Source organism: Abrus precatorius, unplaced genomic scaffold (genome assembly GCF_003935025.1).
Source record: "Abrus precatorius isolate BTA unplaced genomic scaffold, Abrus_2018 Scaffold3, whole genome shotgun sequence".
Lineage (NCBI taxonomy): Eukaryota > Viridiplantae > Streptophyta > Magnoliopsida > Fabales > Fabaceae > Abrus > Abrus precatorius.
Genome location: NW_020874373.1, coordinates 33,483,223 through 33,503,486, shown reverse-complemented (window position 1 = coordinate 33,503,486; position 20,264 = coordinate 33,483,223). Strand labels below are relative to the sequence as shown.

Sequence of the window (20,264 nt, the reverse complement as noted above, 5' to 3'; positions counted from 1 at the left end):
AGTTTCTACTCCCGATATTATTATTTTAAATTTGTATGGTTTTCTTCTTTGGGTTTAAGCATCCTCTAATTGCCTTAAAAAAAGGGTATTTTGAAAATATTTTTATTAAATAAGATGAAATTATTTGCAACATACCAAAGAGAACATTACATTAAGTTTTTGGTAAATTCTATCAAACTTAGTAATTTTTGCATTTACTTTACACTTTTTTATAAAAAATAATCAACTGTATTTTTTTCAATATCATTAATTGTATTTATCATTTTTTTTAGAAAGATATACACGCTAGCTCTGATGAACCCTAAAACAATCTTTTATTTTTTTTAAATTGATATTGACAGCCTACCAAAAACGACATTAAATATAAATATTTTAGTTAAATAAAATTCTAATGATGTAATTGATAAATCATACTAACAATATTTAAATAACAACATTTAAAATTTGTTTTACAAGTGGTTGACTATTTCAATGTTTGAGGTGCCAGATATTCCAATAGCTGTAGCTGCTAATACAATGGTAGAGCTGAGTAGAGCTAATTGGCAAGATAGGGCTGACTAAGATGTTAGTGACTCTAATATTCCTGCACGTCCTACGTTTTGCCATCAAAGCAAACTTGCATATGGAAATGACCAAGGTTGTATAACAATACACAAGAATAATAACAATACAACCTTTTCCTTAGTCACATGTATCATACGATATTATTAAATTCAATTTAAAATTAATTTTTAAAAAATATTATTTATTAATAAATTTTGTTAAAAAATTTCTTTAAAAATTCTTTTAGGCTGCCCTCTCTCTCTTTTTATAAAATTAAAAGTTATGTTATACACTTTGTTTTTACACATAATTAAATTACTTTCAACGATTTATTATCAATTTTTATTATTATAAGTGATACTTTAATATTCTTATGAATATAATTATTTTTTATCATGTCTTTTTTCATATAACCACCCATTAACCTTAATATTTTTATTTTTTACTTTTTTTTGTAGAGGTCCAATATTCACTATCATATATAGTTGGTTGCATGCAATAAAAAAAAATTCTTTCAGTTTTGTAAATATTTTACAATCACAAATAACTTTTAATGTCCAAAACACTTAACTTATATTATATAAGTAATATCTCTATTAATTTATCTATCATTTTCTAAAATTAATTTCAAATATTTAGAAATTTGTAATATAATATTATTTCTAATTTTAATTTTTAATACAAAATTTTCATTTTTTAAATTAAAATTATAATATATATACTCTATCTTACTTTTGTATTAACAATAACTTTTAAATTTAAAATTTCTTTTCATAACCCAAATTTAATGTTGATCTCCTATTTTGATTCTTAATAAAAATATATCAAATGACATACACTTAAAAATAATTTTTTTCATGTTACTTATAAGCATATCTAATACTGTATCACTTGCATTAATTATTTAAATAACAAAATTGTCAGAAGATTCTTTCTGCTTCTAACACCTATTAAATTTGTTCTTTTCCCTTTTTTTTTTTCCTTCGTCAAGTAATTGACACTTTAAATTAATTATAAAAAGATAAACATGAATAATGTCTACTAAATATTTCCACCAAATAAATAAATTAATTAGGAAGAGGTCATTTTAAATTAATAAATAGTATTAATTTTGAGTCTCTAATAGAATAAACTTAATTATAACAAATGTGTTTTTTCTGCTTCAATTCTAATTTGGCTTTAAAGTTAAGAAAACTTGTTAATTTCAATCTTTAAGATTGAATTCAAATAACCAATAAAGAAAAGATTTTATTAAAAAATATTTATTACAGTTTTATATCAATTTAATAAATATAATTTTAAAAAAATATTTATTATTTTTATATGCCTAAACTTAATCTTAAATATAAAAGTTAACAAAAGTTATTGCATAAAACTTTTCTAAAGTTAGTAAACTTTTGCATTTCCGTATTCTTGACACTAATTAGATAAAAGAAATACCGTTTCATACTCAAATATAAGAAAAAAGTTAATTTATACTAATTAAGAATACTAGTTAACCTTATTTATTTTTTTTAATCTTATCTAAAACGGAAAGGTTATTTCCTAAACAGCCCTTTATGATATTTATTACAAAGAAAATGAGATTTAGTTAATTGCAGAAAAGAGCTGTTTAACATTTTTCATTAACCTTAAACGGATTAGTGTGTTTAAGTTTTCACACTAAAAATTATGCAAAGATAGAATTTTTTGTCCTCTTGCATTAAATTTTTTTTTTTTAAGTCTGGCTAACTAATACCTTTAAGAAATTGAAGATGATAAGTTTTTATTAAAATTTACGTTAGAAAAATTGAAAATAAAAAAATGTATTTATATATTTTTTAAAAACTCTATCATGTTATTTAATACTATGTCAAATAACAAAAATAGTAAGAAGATTCCTTCTCTCCTTTACACCTATTTAATTTGTTCTTTTTCTTTTTAGTCTGTTTCCATTAAATAATTGACCTTTACATTAATTATAAAAAAATAAACATGAATAATTTCTGCTAAATATTTCCACTAAATAAGTAAATTAATTAGTAAGAAATTATTTTAAAATAATAAATATTCTTGAGTTTGCGTCTCTAATAGAGTAAACTTAATTTAAATAATGCATTTTTGTGCTTCAGCTTTAGTTTTATTAAAAAAAAATTATTACATTTTTATAGCAATTTAATAAATATAAAATTTTAAAAGTGATATTTACCTCTTTTGGATGCTTAAACTTAATCTAAAGCTAACAAAACCCTTAAAATTGCATAAAACTTAAAGTTAGTAAACTTGTGCGTTTCTCTATCTAATTGGATAAAAGAAATTAAATACTCTTCCATACTCAAATTTCAGCGAAAAAAACTAATTTATACTAATTAAGAATATTAAATAACCTTATTTTATTTTTTAATCTCATCTAAAAGGTAAATTTATTTCCTAAACAGCCTTTTATATGATATTTCTTACAAAGAGAAAGAAATTAAAACCATATATTGTTAATAAATTGCACCCAATAAAATTGTTTAACATTTTCATCAACATTAAATGGATTAGTGTGTTTAAGTTTCCACACTAAAAATTGAGGTGAAGATACATTTTTATTTTGTCGTCCTTGCGTTAATGTTTTTTAAGTCTTGCTAACTAAGTACCTTTACGGAATTGAAAATATAAGTTTTGATTATAATTTACGTTAGACTGATTGAAAATCACAAAAAAAATGTATTTATTATATTTTTAACCAAAAAATAATTGATTACTTAACTAGTGTCTTAAGCGTACTGGTTAGCATTTTTCTTTTTTACACTTTTTAACCATAGGGACCTCGCATTGAATTTCCTCTACCTTCTTTGATGTTTCAACAACCAGAAATTACTCATCACTGTCATCTGTGGGTATAGATAAGGGGGGACAACTGTGAAAGAAAAAAATGGACCTTTCATGAAGATGATGTTGATGTTTTACGGATAAAATCATTCAGCATCTCAATGGAAGACTAAAGTTCTATGAGAGCTTTTGTCAGAAGAGAATACTTTCTCTATTTTGAAAGTGTCATGATTCATATCACTCGAATTAAAAAAGAACATTGGATACAAAATCAAATTAAGGTATTTCAAGAGTTGATGCGCTTACTAAGTTAAGTTGCAAACATGGTTCAAAGCTAGTGGTCTACAAAGTCCCTCCGAGTTGAGTATCTTAAAAATTGTTAACTAATGTTTTAGAAGTTTCTACTCTATGAAGGACTATTTTCAGTTTGTAGTTTTCTTCTTTGGGTTTAGCCCCTGCCAATTACCTTAAAAGAAGGGTATTTTGAAGATGATTTTGTTAAATACATTAAATTTATTGTAATTTTAACCGTATATCAAGTTCAAGTTTATTTATATTCAAGTTTGGAGAGAATAATTTGTAATATACCAAAGAATAGATAAAATTAAGTTGCTAATAAAATTTATCAAACTTTATAATTTTTACATAGTTTACACTTCTTTTAAAATTAATCTTTTTTCTTTTTCTAAAATCATTAATCATAATCAACACTTTTCTCTTTCATTTGAAGATATACACACTCATGAATTTTTTTAAAAAAATCTTTTATTTTTTAAAAATTGATTTATTGACAGCCTAATAAAACTGTCATCACTCGTTATCTTTTATCTCTTTCATCAATAGAATGGACTACTTCCTTGTCTATTACAAATGAGGACAAAACTTAGGTGTTTTAAGTTCTATTAGTATTGTTTATTAATTAAAATTAAAATTTTACTTTGGTAATTTGCAATAACATTAAATGCAAATATTTTACCAAAATAAAATTCTAATTTTAATTAATAAATAATACTAACAGCACTTAAAGAAAAATACTCATGTTTTGTCCTACAAATGTTCAACAATATCAAGAATTGAGGTGTACGTGCCAGATATTCCTATTGCTATAGCTGCTATTACTATTACCACTATGATTACTGTCTCAATCCCAAACTTCTTGTAAGTGCCAGAAATCTTCAAGTAGCATAAGCATACAAGCAGAATAGAAGCAGTGACACTTAGAAATGCTCCAACAAGGGACATGAGGTACGCAAAGAAAGGAACCGAAAGGGCAACAATGGTAGAGCTGATTACCAAGACAGTGCTGACTAAGATGTTAGTGACTCTATTTCTGTACCTCCTTGGAAGCAAATCATTCAAAGCATTGGTAATGGGTGTTGCCATCAAAGCAAACTTGCATATTGGATTGACCAAAGTTGTATATATTGCTATTTTGGAGCTTACTTTGTCTAGTGGCAGGCTTAATGTTACCTGTGATTCAACAGCTGGACCAAACATTAGGTAACCAATTACAGCCATGGCTGCATAACCAGCAGTGCTTAATACAAAGCTTATTAGAAGGACCTGTAATGTAAAAATAAAATAAAATTGATTAGAGAGATGAATGAAATTAATAATTAAGACTCGGTTTCTCTAAAGTGAAAAACAAGTAAGCTTACATATACTCTTAATTTAAATAAATTAAATTAACATAACACTTTAAGGTAGATGTCACTTTATTTTATTAATTTAAGAATTTTTGTTTTATTTTAAAGAAGTTAAATTCTGGAGATGAAAAATAAAACACGTATAAAATAAAAAAAAATATTTATAAACAATTTTTTTTATACAACTTTGGTTATCAATTTTCTTTGTAATTTAATTAAACTTTTAAAAGATCTGAATACAAAAAAAAAAAGAAAGATAAAAAGTAAATAAAATAAATAAACTTATAAAACATCATATATCATGTAATTAATTTATAATTGTTCAAACATGAGAACTGAAAATAAAATTAGTAAATCACTTACAGTGGAGAACTGTTGTTTGCTCTTCATGGAAGTGTACAAGGTGGGAAAAACCGGATGTGCACAATAACAAAAGGCATACAAACTAACAGCTGTAGGGATTCCATTCCAATTAACAAGAGTACCCTTTTGATTGAAACCAACTCCATCTAACGCTCCAGTCCATGTTATTGACAAGATTATGATAGCACTAGCAAACACTCCACTTGCAGACACATAAGAAAGTAAACTCAAGTTATCTAACCAAACTGTGGGCAAGATAATAATAGCAACCAATATCACAAAGAATTGCTGCCCATTAATTGTTAAACCAGCTATCTGAAACTCCCCAATGGGGAATATATTATTCAAGTTATCACCTTCTAGAATCAAGAACCCTGTTGAAACTAAGTATAGTTCCGTGTAGATGACTGCTGATACTAATAGTCTTCCTATCTTTCCAAATGCAAGCTCACCTATGTCAGGATAGCTTCTAAGATTCGGATTCAAATCCAAACATCTTTTCATCAATATGGCTGTGTAAAAGGCTGCAGTGGCAAAAACCAACAGAAAACCCAAGCTTATCCACCCTCCAGATGCAAGAGCGTATGGAACTGAGAGTATGCCAACACCTGGGATGTGTGAAAATTTAGCATTTAATAAGATTTGTTTCAAGTAAAGATAGCATCTTACTGTTGCGGTTGCTCCAAGCTTGAGGAATATCAACAAATAAAAAATTAATCTTTCTTCTTACTTAAAAAATAAATTTATCAAAAAATTACATAAATTGTCTAATATAAAGCTGTTACTCAAAATAAGCAGAGAAATATTTTAATAACTAAATGACGAGATCCATTAATAAGGATTGAAATCGTATCTATCGCAAAAGGAATTAGATACTTATGTAAATACTTATTATAAACTTGATGCGTGTCCTGATATTGATGAACTTCTAACACCTTACTCAGGTAAACTTTCTTGAACAAAAAAAAAAAACTAAATGAAGTGCCAAGTGTGACAGATAAAGGAACCTGATATTGCATTGAGTCCATTGATGCAAGTGCGAAAGAAGGACACATTGCGATCGGAAGAAGCATGAGAGGCAATAGCTTTCTCGGCAGCAATAGCTTGGCCTTTATCATGGTGCCCCCACTCGGGTAGTAAAGGCACACTCAAGCCTGAATTGTTGGAATGCTTTTCTGTCATCGAACAAAAACGATTGGTGAATAATATAACTTGAAGCTAACTTGATTCTTTTGTTATAAGCACAAGTTCGCAAATCTCAAAGGTTAATGCTGGCTCTTGAAGTTTCGTGGATCGAGGTACCTCGCTCAAGTGGCCTTATATAACATAAATTCTTTACCATATCTCGTTTTCCACGAGTCCCGCAAACATTTAAATTATAATCCTGTTCTACATCTTATGTCCCCTTCCAAATTTTAGCCACTTAAAATCCTCAACTTTAAATAAATAAATAAAAAAGAATATTAAAAAAAATAATTTATGATTTTTAGCTTTTTATTTTATTAGATGTATATTAAGATAAGCGTTTATCTTACTAAAATATGACTATTATAATGAGAACATGTTTGTCCCTGCGTTGATAACTTTCATTGGATTACGGCAAACTTTTTTATTTGAAATTTTGTTGTCACTCTTTTGTATCTTCTAACAGCCTGTCAGTTTTACCATTTCAACTTTCATTTACATAAAACAAATATTACGTTCAAAAAATGTGTCTCATACAGTATTGAATTTTTTAACGTGAATCATGTATTGGGAATTTAAGGGATAAAAAAAATACTAAAGATGTATACACGAACACTCGTTGGAAAATCATACAATATACTGCAATCATATTTCAATAAACTTTTATAGACAAATCTTTTAATTTAGTTAGCAAGTTGGAATTAATGTAAGCATTCAGCCACTTCTGTCATCCACTGATAATTATATTTGGTTCGTGTCATGATTGAGATGAGTTATATAAACGACCTTTAACGAATCTTTTTTATTTTATCATCCATCAAACAACAAAGACGTGTGTCGGTAGAGTGTAAATTAATACAAATTAATATTAGTAACAAAAATTAAAGTTAAAAAACCCAAATTTAAATTAACTGAAAATAAAAAATAAAAAATATACAATTTTTATTAGATTAAATTAAAATTTAATGTAAATCAATTTTAAAAAAACTGTATTATATCCTATAATTAAGTGGAATAGTTTTTTCTTTTAAAAAAAAATCAACCTATAAAGACCTTTTGGGGACAGAACTTCAAATTTAAGGCACATAAATATGGAACCCACTGGATAACACGGATTTTGCATGGAAAGAGTACAAAGGAAATTTGTCCACCGCTTAGTCACTTTGTCGAGTAGTGACAGCAAATTTAAATAATTTTGTGGGATCAATCTTTACATTTCTCGCCATTGGAGGCGCAATTTTGGGGTGACAGGTTGATGTTCTTGGATAAACATGTGCTTATGTGCAATGTGCATGTACTTCTTTTTTCTTTTGGGAGAGGGAACGAAGCTGGCACCATTTTTTTTAAAATTTATTTTTAGTTAAAAAATTTTATATTTTGCGTTAAATTTAATTTTAAAATTAATATATATCATATTTCTTTTTTTATATCTCATTTTTACTTATCAAAACAAATGACAAGAGGTTTTTTCACTTCTTTTTCTCATAGTTTTATTATCTATTTTTATTATATTTCTATTATGTTTTTTCTTTTCTAATTTTGTCCATTCTAAATATTGATCTTCAATTCTACCAAAAAAACTTTAATTTTTTGGTGGTCCTATTACTTGAGCTGAAAAGGATGGATCAAACCCAAAATAGTTATTCCAAATAAATGTATTTGGTGTCCTATTTATTTAACTTTATTGTCTCTGGGGTCCTATTTATTTACCTTGGTCCAACTTAGGTTTAACACCAATGACATAAAATAGTTGGTAAAGGGTTATTTTAAATTAATTAATGATATAAATTTCAACTCCAAAAAAAAGTTGCTACATTAAAATTCTATATAAAAACCTTTAATATTCTTCATGGTCTATGTAACTCAAATTTGATTAAGATAGATCAAGCAAAAAACAAAGGATAACATTTTGTTTTGCAAAATCCAACTAAATGAAACCAATTGTAATTGAAGCATTTTTTATTCCTAGCTCTCGTACAATTTTAACAGCTTGTTTAATGAATATGATATATTTTTTTATAATATTATATATATATATATATATATATATATATAATTTAATAAAATATGATAAAAGTTATTTTACAGAAAAGTCCAAGTTAATGAGATATAGTAGAGTAATATAATATAATTAACTTATTATTTTAGTACGCATTAGATTTAATTTCCAGTGGTTATTATGTTATATCAATCTCCTCCTTTTTCTTTGTATAATGAATCATATTTATCATTTTTTTTCTTATCTCTCTATTCTCTTAAAATACACCTTGGAGAGTGAAAGAAAAAATTTCTTTTGAAATTATTGACAATAGAATGGACCATTGCATTGCCGATTACAAATGGTGAACAATTTCATAGACTGAAGTGTATGTACCAGATACACCCATTGCTACAGCTGCTACTACTATTGCCCCTATGACTACAGTCTCAAACCCAAATTTCCTGTAAGTGCCTGAAATCTTTAAGTAGCACAAGCATGGAAGCATAATAGAAGCAGTGACACTTAGAAATGCTCCAACAAGGGACATGAGATCTCCAAAGAAAGGAACAGCGAGTGCAACAATGGTTGTGCTGATTACCAAGACAGTGCTGACTAAGATGCTGGTGACCCTATTCTTGTACGTCCTTGGAAGCAAATCTTTCAAAGCATTGGTAATAGGTGTTGCCATCAAAGCAAACTTGCATATGGGATTGACCAAAGTTGTATATATTGCTATTTTGGAGCTTACTTTATCTAGTGGCAGGTTTAATGTTACCTGTGATTCAACATCTGGACCAAACATTAGGTAACCAATTATAGCCATGGATGCATATCCGGCAGTGGTTAACAGAAAGCACACTAGCAGGACCTACAATGTAAAGTAAAAATATAATTGATTAGATACAGATATACATCTGGACAAGGTTGGGTCCTCAAAAGTATAATAAAAGTCATTAAATGAAACATTAAATGGAGCCAGATATGGATGTACCTCAGGACCTACAAATAAATCTTATTTAAAAATAGGATAAATGCTAACCAATACCTTTAAAGTTATCATAAAATGTAATAAATAAACTTTTCTCCATGATTTTAAATCAACCGTAATAAATTCACTTGTGATTCCTTAATCATTGTGAGCACTGTTAGCGAGACTATAAAAATGATTATCTGTAATGTCACGTATCATTGAGTGAACTCGATTACATGAATCACACACCCTCGTTGATCATTATAATATATAATCTCACAAGTCATGTATTAATTTATAAAATTGTTCACATATTAGAAATGAAAGTAAATTTAGTAAAGCACACTTACATTGGAGAATTGATGTTTTTTCCTCATGGAACTGTACAAGGTGGGAAACACCGGGTGTGCACAATAACAAAAGGCGTACAAGCTAACAGCTGTAGGGATTCCACCCCAGTGAACAAGAGTTCCCTTTTGATGAAAACCAACTCCATCAAACGCTCCAGTCCATGTTATCGACAAGATGATGATAGCACTAGCAAACACTCCACTTGCAGACACATAAGAAAGTAAACTCAAGTTGTCCAACCACACTGTGGGCAAAATAATCAGAGCAACCAATATCACAAAGAATTGCTTTCCACCAATTGTTGAACCACCCATCTGAATCTCCCCAATGGGAAATAAGTTATTCAAGTTATCCCCTTCTAGAATCAAGAACCCTGTTGAAACTAAGTACAGTTCTGTGTACATCAACAGTGATACTATTAATCTTCCTGTCTTTCCAAATGCAAGCTCCCCAATGTCAGGATAGGTTCTAATATTTGAATCCTTATCCATACATCTTCCCATCAAAAGGGCTGTGTAATAAGCTGTAGAAGCAAAAGCCAACAGAAAAGCCAAGCTTATCCATCCTCCAGAAGCAAGAGCATATGGAACTGAGAGTATGCCGACACCTGGTAAGTGGGAAACAAAGCCATGCATGCACAACAAATTAGCATTTAATAAAATTCTGTTTTAAAAGAAAACAGCATGTTACTGTTAAGGTTGCACTAGGAATAACAGCAAATAAAACAAGGAAAAAACATAATGCAATGTTCAATGTTTAAGAAAAATTATTGTTTTTTATAGTAAGTAAATTAAGTGCATGGCATGTGCCATGTGGTTGCATAAAATGAGACCTGCTATTGCATTGAGTCCATTAATACAGGTGGAAATGAAGGATACAGTATCTTTGGTAGAAGAATGAGAGGCTATAACTTTCTCCTCATCTATGGCGTGCCGTAGATCATGGTGCTTTAAATCTGGTAGTAAAGGCACACGAAAGGTTGAATTGTTGGAATGTTTTTCTGACATTTGAACAATAATGGATACAAAGGTTGAAGGGAACCCTTGAATTTTGTGCAACAAGCAGAAGTTTGCAAATGTCCAAGGTTTGATGTGGGAGTTGTGGGATGGATTGAAGTGGCCTAAATACATAAATTTTCTACCAGATTTCGCTTTCCAATAGTCACAAAAACCTTTAAGATGTGAACCAATTAAGCAAATTTCTAGCTGTCAAATTTGAGCCACAGAAACCCCGTTATTTTATCTAACAAATCAAACTTGGTTCAGATTAGGACATAAGAAAGCCTTAGCACGTTAATAAGCTTATTTTAAACGTGTTTTTCAATGTGTATCGACGCGGATTGAGAAAACAGACAAAAAAAAAGAGAGTATTTTTAACAAATATACTTATTATATTTAAAAGATACTTAAAAAGTATATTCAAGATTTATTTTCTTAAAAAATAAGAGTATGTTTGAGAGGAAATTTTAGAAGAGAGAAGAGTAAAAAATATATTTTTTTTAATTTTTAATTTTAGAAATTATATATTATTTATGATGATAAATATATGATTAATGTACCAAATTTATGTTAATATATTAATTTATTATAAAAATTATTAATTTTAAATATATTTATTTAAAATATAAAAGAAACCCTCATACGTGGAAAAACAGTTAAAATTAAGATAATTTAAAAACAAACAAAAAAGAAAGAACAATTAAGTAAGAGTAAAAGATAAATTATAATTTTTGAAATGGTGTCAAATTTCTCAAACGTAAATTCATTCTAATAAAATATAACTTTTAGTACTATAATTTTTATAATAACAATTTATTATCCATGGAAACGTGTTATAACTTTCCAGCAGATACATGTTTGATTTGATAGCAGCCCGAAATGTGGTACTAAGCATGGCCCATGGCTCCATAAGTCGTTTATGGCAATTTACGAAAAGACAATTTTGACCCGGAAAAAGAAAAGAAAATTGACAACCAAAAGTCCTTGATCACATGATCTTTTACAATTTCTCACATGAAAGATAAAAAGGTTAAATAATGTTTTATTCTCTAAAAAATTATAATTTTCTAAATTCATCACTTATTTTTAATTTGTATATAAATTTTTAAAAATCATTTTTTATTTTTTTATATAATCTTTTGTCAATAATTAAATATTTTTATATGTAATAACTTACTTGATCCATATAACTAAGTTAAATGTCATGCAAGCAAATAAATTACTAATTAAAGAGTGAAATAAAATATAAATCAAATTTAAATAATAATAATAATAAACAAATAAATAATTCCTAAATTTTTAAAACACTAAAATTTTATTTAAGATAAAGATGAAGTAAATTACCAGCATTGTTATTTAATTCTTACAGTATATTTATAGAATCTCTTTAAATATTTTTTGTAATACTGTTTTTTTATTTATCTCTTAATTAAGAAAATATAAATAAAATTAATACAAATATAATTTTACTTATAAAATATCAAGTGTTATAAAGCTACCAAATGATTTTGAATTTATTTTCTTAATTTTTTTATGAAAGTAAAAAAAAAAAAAACCATCGTTTCTTTAGTTTAATGCTGATTGTAACGCAATAAAATAGGTTTGTCTTTTAGTTGCAAATAAAAGTAAAAGAAAATGAATAAAGGCCTTTTTGTAGAACTTCCAGAACCTATGTTTTGAATGTATTCACTGATTGACATGCTTTTCACAGTTTGTCGTTTATGAAAAGATTTGTTAGTATGTTTTTTAAAATAAGCATTATCGTCCTTCATTCATTATAATTTATTCTTATAGTTACGTGATATTAATTTTTTTAAGCATTATTTTTGTCACTAAATTTATTTAACCAAATGAATTTGGTTCTATCAATTATGAGAGTTCAATTCGGACTGACAACTTGTTTGATTAAAAGGTTTGCACAATTTTCTATGCATTTAAACTTTATTTGTAAAATTAATTTAAATATGAGATTTGACAAAAGAGCAATTATTTTCAATTATTGTAGAACTCCATTTCCAAAAATGGACGACTGGGCCAAGCCGAATAAGAAGAGCCCAAAAAATTTATCTAGAGAACAAAGTTTACGTGTTTTCCAAGCTCGTACTCATATTATATAATGATTCTAATAAATTATTACTAACATGACACATTCTAATTTGCTATGATTAGTGAATAAAATTAAAATTAAAACAGCAGTTTGTACTGCGTCTCTGTGGACCATTTCAGACGACAAAAAGCAAAAGGTGGTCCTGTTCATTCCCCAGCATCGCACTACGACGTTATTATTGTTCTTCTAAACGGAAAAGACAAATTTAAGCAATGTAATACTTTTTTAATCAGAATTAAAGTGTATATACATGTATGTATAAATCTTAAAAATATAATTTAAATATAAAAACACTAAAACATATCTCACTTTTAAAGACAAAAACAATATTGGAGGATCAAGATCCTTCGATTTTCAAAAGTTATCTGCATTCCGTGCAGTTCTTAATCTCACCTTTCATTTCTATTAAGTAAATTTTTATAATGATTGGTAATATTTTATAATTGTATGTTGTGCAGTTAAGTTTTGAACTATAAAGATCCATTTCCGTATACCGGAAAGCTCCCCGATAAATAGAAAAAGCCATGAACAAAGGAAAAAGGAGTCTTTATTTTTTTCAAAAAAAATTATTAACTTTTAAATTTTGTAAGATGATATTTATTTTATTTTTAATAAATAATAATAAAAAATCTAGAAAAATAAAATAAAACTTTCAGAGAGTAAAAAAAAATATTAAAAAATTATAACTACAACCCTGATCCAAATAATTTCGTGTGTATCTAGATTCACTTTTTTAAAAAATTATAAACTGAGATCCAACGTAAAATTCGGGAATAATAAAGTTAAAACAAAAGAACATAGATCCACCATCGTTTAAACATAAATCTAAACAAGCACTGAAAAAAGCATATATTAAAAAAAATTACTGTGCTTTATCCTCCACAACAGCAAGAGGGGTTATGTGAAATACACAGAAGAGGAAGAGAAAGAGAAAGATAGGAAGTGATATAAGATGGAGATCGGCAACAAAAAAAAGAAGAAGAGAAATACCTGACAAAGCATTGAGGCCGTTGAAGCAAGTATTGAGATTGCTGGAACCATTATCAGAAGTTTGGGATCTTTCACGCCAGTGTTGAGTTTGGTCTTCAATTAGCGGAATATTAAGGTTGGCACTGTCATCGTACTGTTGGCCAGCCATTGATGCTGTGGGGAGAAGAGAGAGTCTATGCGTAATGCTTGTTGGGTATTAGGTTTGCCGCCTCTCTGCAACTAAAAAGTGCCAACAAGAATGTTTATATATATGGGATTGTGTGCAATCCCGTAGTGGTTCATCTCAACTTTGCTTCTTTTAGGCTGTTTCTTTTTTTTTTATTTTTCAAACTCACAATAAATTATTTTCTATTTTTATGAAAATTATATAATTATTCTAAATTTATCAAAAACACTTCTTAGTATTTTTTTAGAGAGAAATTAAAAAATGAAAAGACTAATAATTTTTTTTATCAAAAATTTGTTTAATATCTATAAAATACAAATGAAAATAAAATAAAATATATAACTATCGATTATTTTTAATTTAAAAAACTAAAGTTGGTAAAAAAAAAAAAAAACACTCTAGAAACATCTCTTTACTTAGAAAATAATAATAAAAGGAGTACAAAATGGTTCGTGGTTACGTGTTAGACTGCTAGGTTCAGGGTCACGGATTTGCAGATAAGTGTTAAGACAAGAGGCTGCCCGTGCTGATCAAATTGCCCCAGCTGGTTTGATTGAAAAATATTTGAAAAATACTATTAACGTAATTTCTAATCTATATTTTTTAATATACTCTTATTTGTTAATTGAAAATTACTATAAATTAAATAATTATATAAATGGTACTCTTGATTTTATTTTTAATATTTGATATCTTTTATAATTTTTATTAAATTTAACTTGTAACTAAAATATATTACAAATATTTTAAAATCTTATTCTCAAAATATTTTGTACACCAAAATTTGGAGAACTTTGTAGTTTCTTTTATTTTAATATATATATATATATATATATATATATAATAACTATCTTTTTAAGTTGTGTAATATTGTACAATATAAAAAAATATGTATAGTAAATTTTGTACACAAAAACTGGTAATATTTTATTTTATTTTATTTTAATATATGTATATGATAAATATTTAAATCTGTATAATATTATAAACATGAAATATATATATATAATAAATTTTTATTAATAATTATAATATTTAATATTATCAATATATTTATTTAAGTTATAATTTTTATTAAAAAAAATTACAAAGACAGGGTGTCCATCATCTCTATTCTCTACGATATAACAAAATAGGTAACATCACATAATTATATGCCACATGTTCATTCCTTCCTTTTTCAATTTCGGGGTCAGGTCCTTATTTTTTCCTCTCTTTTTACTACATAATAATGCAAACTAAAATAATATATATAAGAATATCGTAAAAGACAGAGAAGCTAATAAAATCACATTTAAAAATAAATTAATATTAGATTAATATTAAAAGATACAAAGGTAAAAAATAAACAAAATAAAAATAACAGTACAATAATAGCCATAAACTTATAAAATAAAAATATAAAAATATTAAGCATGAAATGATATCATAAACATTTACGTTTATTAAAAAAAATATTTTATATATCAGAATTATTTTATCATTAATTATATGAAAGGGTATTTGTATAAATTTTTTACACATTATTTGTAATAATAGTGCTATTTTATTTTTAAAAATCACAATTAATTGATTATTATTATTTTACTGATATACATTATTGTTTATATATATGTCCATGCAATACACGGATTCAAAATCTAGTTTCATATTCAAATGATAAAATTATTTTAACTGAGAAATCAACTTGCTCTTGGAATCAGACAAAACAATGAGGGGAGAGTCTACCCAAGTAATAGTGTGGACTAAGCGTAGGCCATAATTTCATGGGCTCACCTGTTTTGAGGGCTAACCTTCGTAGAAACGCGAGTCATATATGTATATAAGTTTAGTCAATGTAGGCTGCAAATGATGTCAAAATCGAGTCATTCATAGCAAAAGCATTGCCATTTGGATTTGTAATTCTAAATTATAATCTTTAGCAAAGGTGACGTGGATTGTTTATCATTGTTTCTATCTTTGTCTTTGGATTGCATTTCGGATCACATGCCACAAATAAATAATTACATGTGCTTACCCAATTTCACCGGCTGTAGAGCTCTACCCACCCAAGTACACCAGGTTGTTTGCACCACATTTCATTGGATAGGAAGATTTACTAAAGTATTCAAAATTGTATATATTGAATGGGTATTTAATAAATAAATAAAATACCTAGTTAATTGTCTAAAACATGTTAAGATAAGTTGAGAGTACAGAGTTAAATCAGAACTTCGTTTTCATTCAAGACCAAGGCTTCTAAGCCAATTTAGAACTAGCATTTCTGATGTTGTTATTCAAATAGCAAAGAATTTGCCATATGCTACCTTTAATCTATCCTTTGGATTAACAGAGATAACATAATAATAAAGATAAACAAAATAGGCACCAACAATCCTAATTGTTACAAGAAACATTTCTTTTACTTTGGAAAATTGAATAGATTTCTACCTAATTTATTTCATATGCCTACCTAATCTATTCTCATGTGTTTACTATTCTGTCAAAGAGGTCTCTCAACAACATTCTAATTTTGCACCAAATTTTGGTTTGAGTCAGTAAATCTTTGAACCACTTTTCTATATAACATATAGTAAGTCACTTGGAAACCATTTTCTGCACATATAATGGTAAGTTTCATTTAAGAATGGTAATTTATAAGTCGTTTATGGGACCTAAATTCTACATAACATTAACTCTCAAAACTAAAACAAGAGCCTAGAGTGACTTAATGTCACTCTAAAAAGGTGGCTCATTAACTCTCATGACTAAAAGAAAAGCCTAGAGCGACGTAATGTCACTCTAAAAAAAGGTGGCTCATTACAATTCTTGTCATAGTGACAGTAAATTTCCAAGCAATTTTATAATGATATCAGATTATACATTCATTGCTTCAATTCATTTTCAGCATAATATGGTGGGAACAGAGTGGTATTCTACAGTTGTTTTAGAACATGTGCAAAACATAGATAGACTTAAAAACTCAATAAAAAGTGGCATTGTTTCTCTCATATTTGTTCTTGTTATCTCCAAGGGTGGGAACAAAATGTCATAGGGTTGTTAAACCAATTTCTCCTTTACTATTGCCTTGACAATAACGTGGGAAAGAGGAAGTGGGATGGGTGTCTTTTTTGAAGCCAAAGGATTTTTTTTTTTATAAATCTGAGTCGAAGTTTTAAAGGATAAGCGTTTAATGTAACTGACAAAATAAATCGAATGAGAAGTTTGCATAATAGTACCCTGCACTCCGCAGCATATTGTAAATGAAAAAAAGAAGTTCAACGAGGAATTTGCATTGACAATCAAATCTGAATTTGACCCTTCTAATTTAACCCACGTTTGGTCCTCAAATCTTGACTATAAAAAATAGAAGAATATCTGAATATGAGATTTTTCGTTGAAATGTGAAGGTAATCTTCTACTCTTTCATTTTCTATTTTTCGTTTTTATACTGGGGGATGGTCCCGGGGTAAAGTTTATTCAGATCAATCCAAGTTAGTGCTATGATTAAAAAGTGTAAAATGTTTTTGGTTTATAATTAAAAAGTTGGAACAATATAGTTGATCTTATCTATATTTTTGGTAGAGCCCAGCTGCAACAAATGATTTGGATGTTACATAAATTGGTTCAAATTTTCTTTCTTTCTGATCTGATAATCATAGCTAAAAACTTCACTTAAGAATATAAAGAAGAAAAATTAATCATGACCTTTCATCAATTAAAAAAAAGCAGGAGCAAGGTACTATATCTTCATTATTTAAATTATTGTTTGCAGTTTATGGCTAAAATCTTTGATGAAAATGGTGATAATTAAGTAAGACAAGGATATGTATTAGATATATAAATATTAAATTTTCAATTATATACTAAAATTAATAATGGTCCAAAATAAAACAAAATGCACCATAAAAAATTATGAATAGAAGACGCAGAATTTGATAACATAAGCTATTATAATTGTAAAAACTGTTTGAAAATGTTAAAAAGCAAAAATGAATTAAGTTTGAATAGTAGTGCTGCTAATTTAAAGTGAGCAAATTTGTAGATATTTTTTGGTCTGTGAAAGGAACACGTTTAGGTTGTACTCCCTTCGAAGCGTAAATTAAATTACTATATTTATTAAAGTTCTCTGGCAGTGGCTTTGAATAAAAAAAGTAAGGAAAACTTTTGAAGCAACTGCTATGTATCATTGGTGATTAAAACACGTAGTGAACAGACAATATGCTTAAAAAATCAACAATTAGGTTTTGGTTGAGTTTAAGATGAAAAAGGAAAGGAAAATAGTATTTTAGGAAAGAAGAGGAAAGTTAATAAAAAATTATCTAAAATAGAGAAACATAAAATCATGGGCTTAGTAAATTTTTAAAATTTATAAAATATCTCCCTCACATCATTCTATATCACATTAGTTTTATAATCCATGTTTATCCTCTTTTTCTTTATTCAAAATATATGCTCAAATGGTTATCGTTTTACTACCAAAAAGAATAATATTAAAATTAAAGTAAGGAAAATAACTATCTACCACAAAAAAAACTTAAAAAATAGTTTTCCATCACCTTAAAAAATAATTTAAAATGTGCTAATAAGTATTACTATACAAAATTAGATGCATTTAGACAACAATTTATAATTGTTTGTTGAACTTACTTTCCAAGTACTCCTATAAATGAATCATTACAGTTAAAATTATCATCATTTAGGTAGAAATAGTATTTTGTTCAAAATTATTTATTAATTTAAAAAATTTATATACTGAAACTTTTAAGGAAAATAAACATTTTATCCAAGATTATAAAAAAAGACTACCTTTACTAACACAAGACAGAAGATAAAAAAAAAAAAAGAAGAGGAATTAGATTACGTGTGATGCTGCTATCATTACAAATTAAAATGTCTTATGCTTGTATTTATTTATAAGCTAGAAGTTATAATGGTATTTTGACGGTATGTAACGTGCTGTCAACCACGAGTATATTCACCGTATTTGGCAAATTGTACACGATACACTAGGTAGTATATATTATCGGATTAAAAATGTTTTCAGTCTTTAAAAAAATTAATTTTAATTTTAGTTACTCAAATTATATCGCTGGTTCTTATTTTTTGTGTTAATCAATTGTAATGGTACCATAAAAATGTATTTAAAAATATCAGAAAAGTTATTGTTAAAATTTATTTTAAAAAAATTTATAAAATAATATTATTTTGAAAATAAAAAATGAGTGTAAAAATTATTTATGTGAAAAAAATATATTAACACTCTATAATGTTTAAATAACGATTGTATTAAATTAATTATATAAATTTATTTTTATTTAAAAAAATTTATTAAAATGTTAATTGTTATCTTATCATTTCATGGTGTGTAGGAATTGTGATTTGCTACAACAAAATTTCCTATCATAGCATTCCATGGTGTGTAGGATGGAGTTGGTTTTTTAGAGTGAAGGGCTTATGGAGTGTGAAGAGACATTTGCAGGATAGAGTTTGAGTGAGTTTGGGTTTGAGTCTAAAGGATGGGAATAAAGTTGAGAGTGAGTTTCGATTTGAATATATGATGAGATAAGAGTGGAGGTTGTGGGTGGGTTTTGGAGTTGGAAGATGGGGACGGAGTAGGAGAGAAAGGAGAGAGACTGCCGAGAGGGGGTGGAAGGGTTGCAAGAAAGGAGACGGAGTAGATATAAGAGTAACAGTTGAAGTTGAGGGCAAGAAAAAGTGGGTCTGTCACTAAAGTGGGAGGAGGATGAGAAAAAAAAAAGAAAAGATTTTTTTTGTAAATATATAAAATATGTTAAAAGATTTTTTTATAAATATTTATTTTAAATAATAAAATATAATAAAACAAATGAGATGATAGAGAAGTGAAAGTGTTGAATTGATTTTTTGTTAATCAGTTTAATAATAGAGTTAACAGCAGGGATTGAATCTAAATTTTTTAATTTTACATAAACTAAATTTTAACAAAAATATTTATAAAAATTTATTATAAAATGATTTATAGTTATAAAGATAAATAATGTATTTAAGTCTAATAATAAATTAAAAGAAAACTTTGTTACCCAACCGGAGTCTGTTACTTGCCTCTCTGGTCTCAATCATGAGCATTGACTTGATAGGCTCTTTCTTGTGACTGAGTGGATTCTATAGGCAGCCAATACCGTTCATCAATAAAAAGAGTCGAGTGAA

At 27.2% G+C, this 20,264-nt stretch overlaps 2 protein-coding genes across 3 annotated transcripts; both read right to left on the bottom strand.

Moving 5' to 3' along the window:
• Positions 1-4,386: 4,386 nt before the first annotated feature.
• LOC113862980 (amino acid transporter AVT1I-like) lies at positions 4,387-6,530 on the bottom strand. Its single transcript, XM_027496325.1, has 3 exons — positions 6,356-6,530; positions 5,349-5,956; positions 4,387-4,902 (listed from the first exon to the last, which is right to left on the bottom strand). Exons 1-3 carry the CDS (start codon positions 6,528-6,530, stop codon positions 4,387-4,389), a joined length of 1,299 nt encoding a protein of 432 aa, XP_027352126.1.
• Positions 6,531-8,714: 2,184 nt separating this feature from the next.
• On the bottom strand, positions 8,715-14,200 carry LOC113862979 (amino acid transporter AVT1I-like). Of its 2 annotated transcripts, none has more exons than XM_027496324.1 (3): positions 13,931-14,200; positions 9,835-10,442; positions 8,715-9,382 (listed from the first exon to the last, which is right to left on the bottom strand). In XM_027496324.1, the coding sequence occupies exons 1-3, from the start codon at positions 14,076-14,078 to the stop codon at positions 8,867-8,869; spliced, it is 1,272 nt and encodes a 423-aa protein (XP_027352125.1). In that variant the 5' UTR covers positions 14,079-14,200; the 3' UTR covers positions 8,715-8,866. The 2 variants fall into 2 exon arrangements, with proteins under 2 accessions (XP_027352125.1, XP_027352124.1); XM_027496323.1 differs by lacking the exon at positions 13,931-14,200 and adding an exon at positions 10,668-10,842 and having other exon boundaries at positions 8,867-9,382.
• Positions 14,201-20,264: the final 6,064 nt, after the last annotated feature.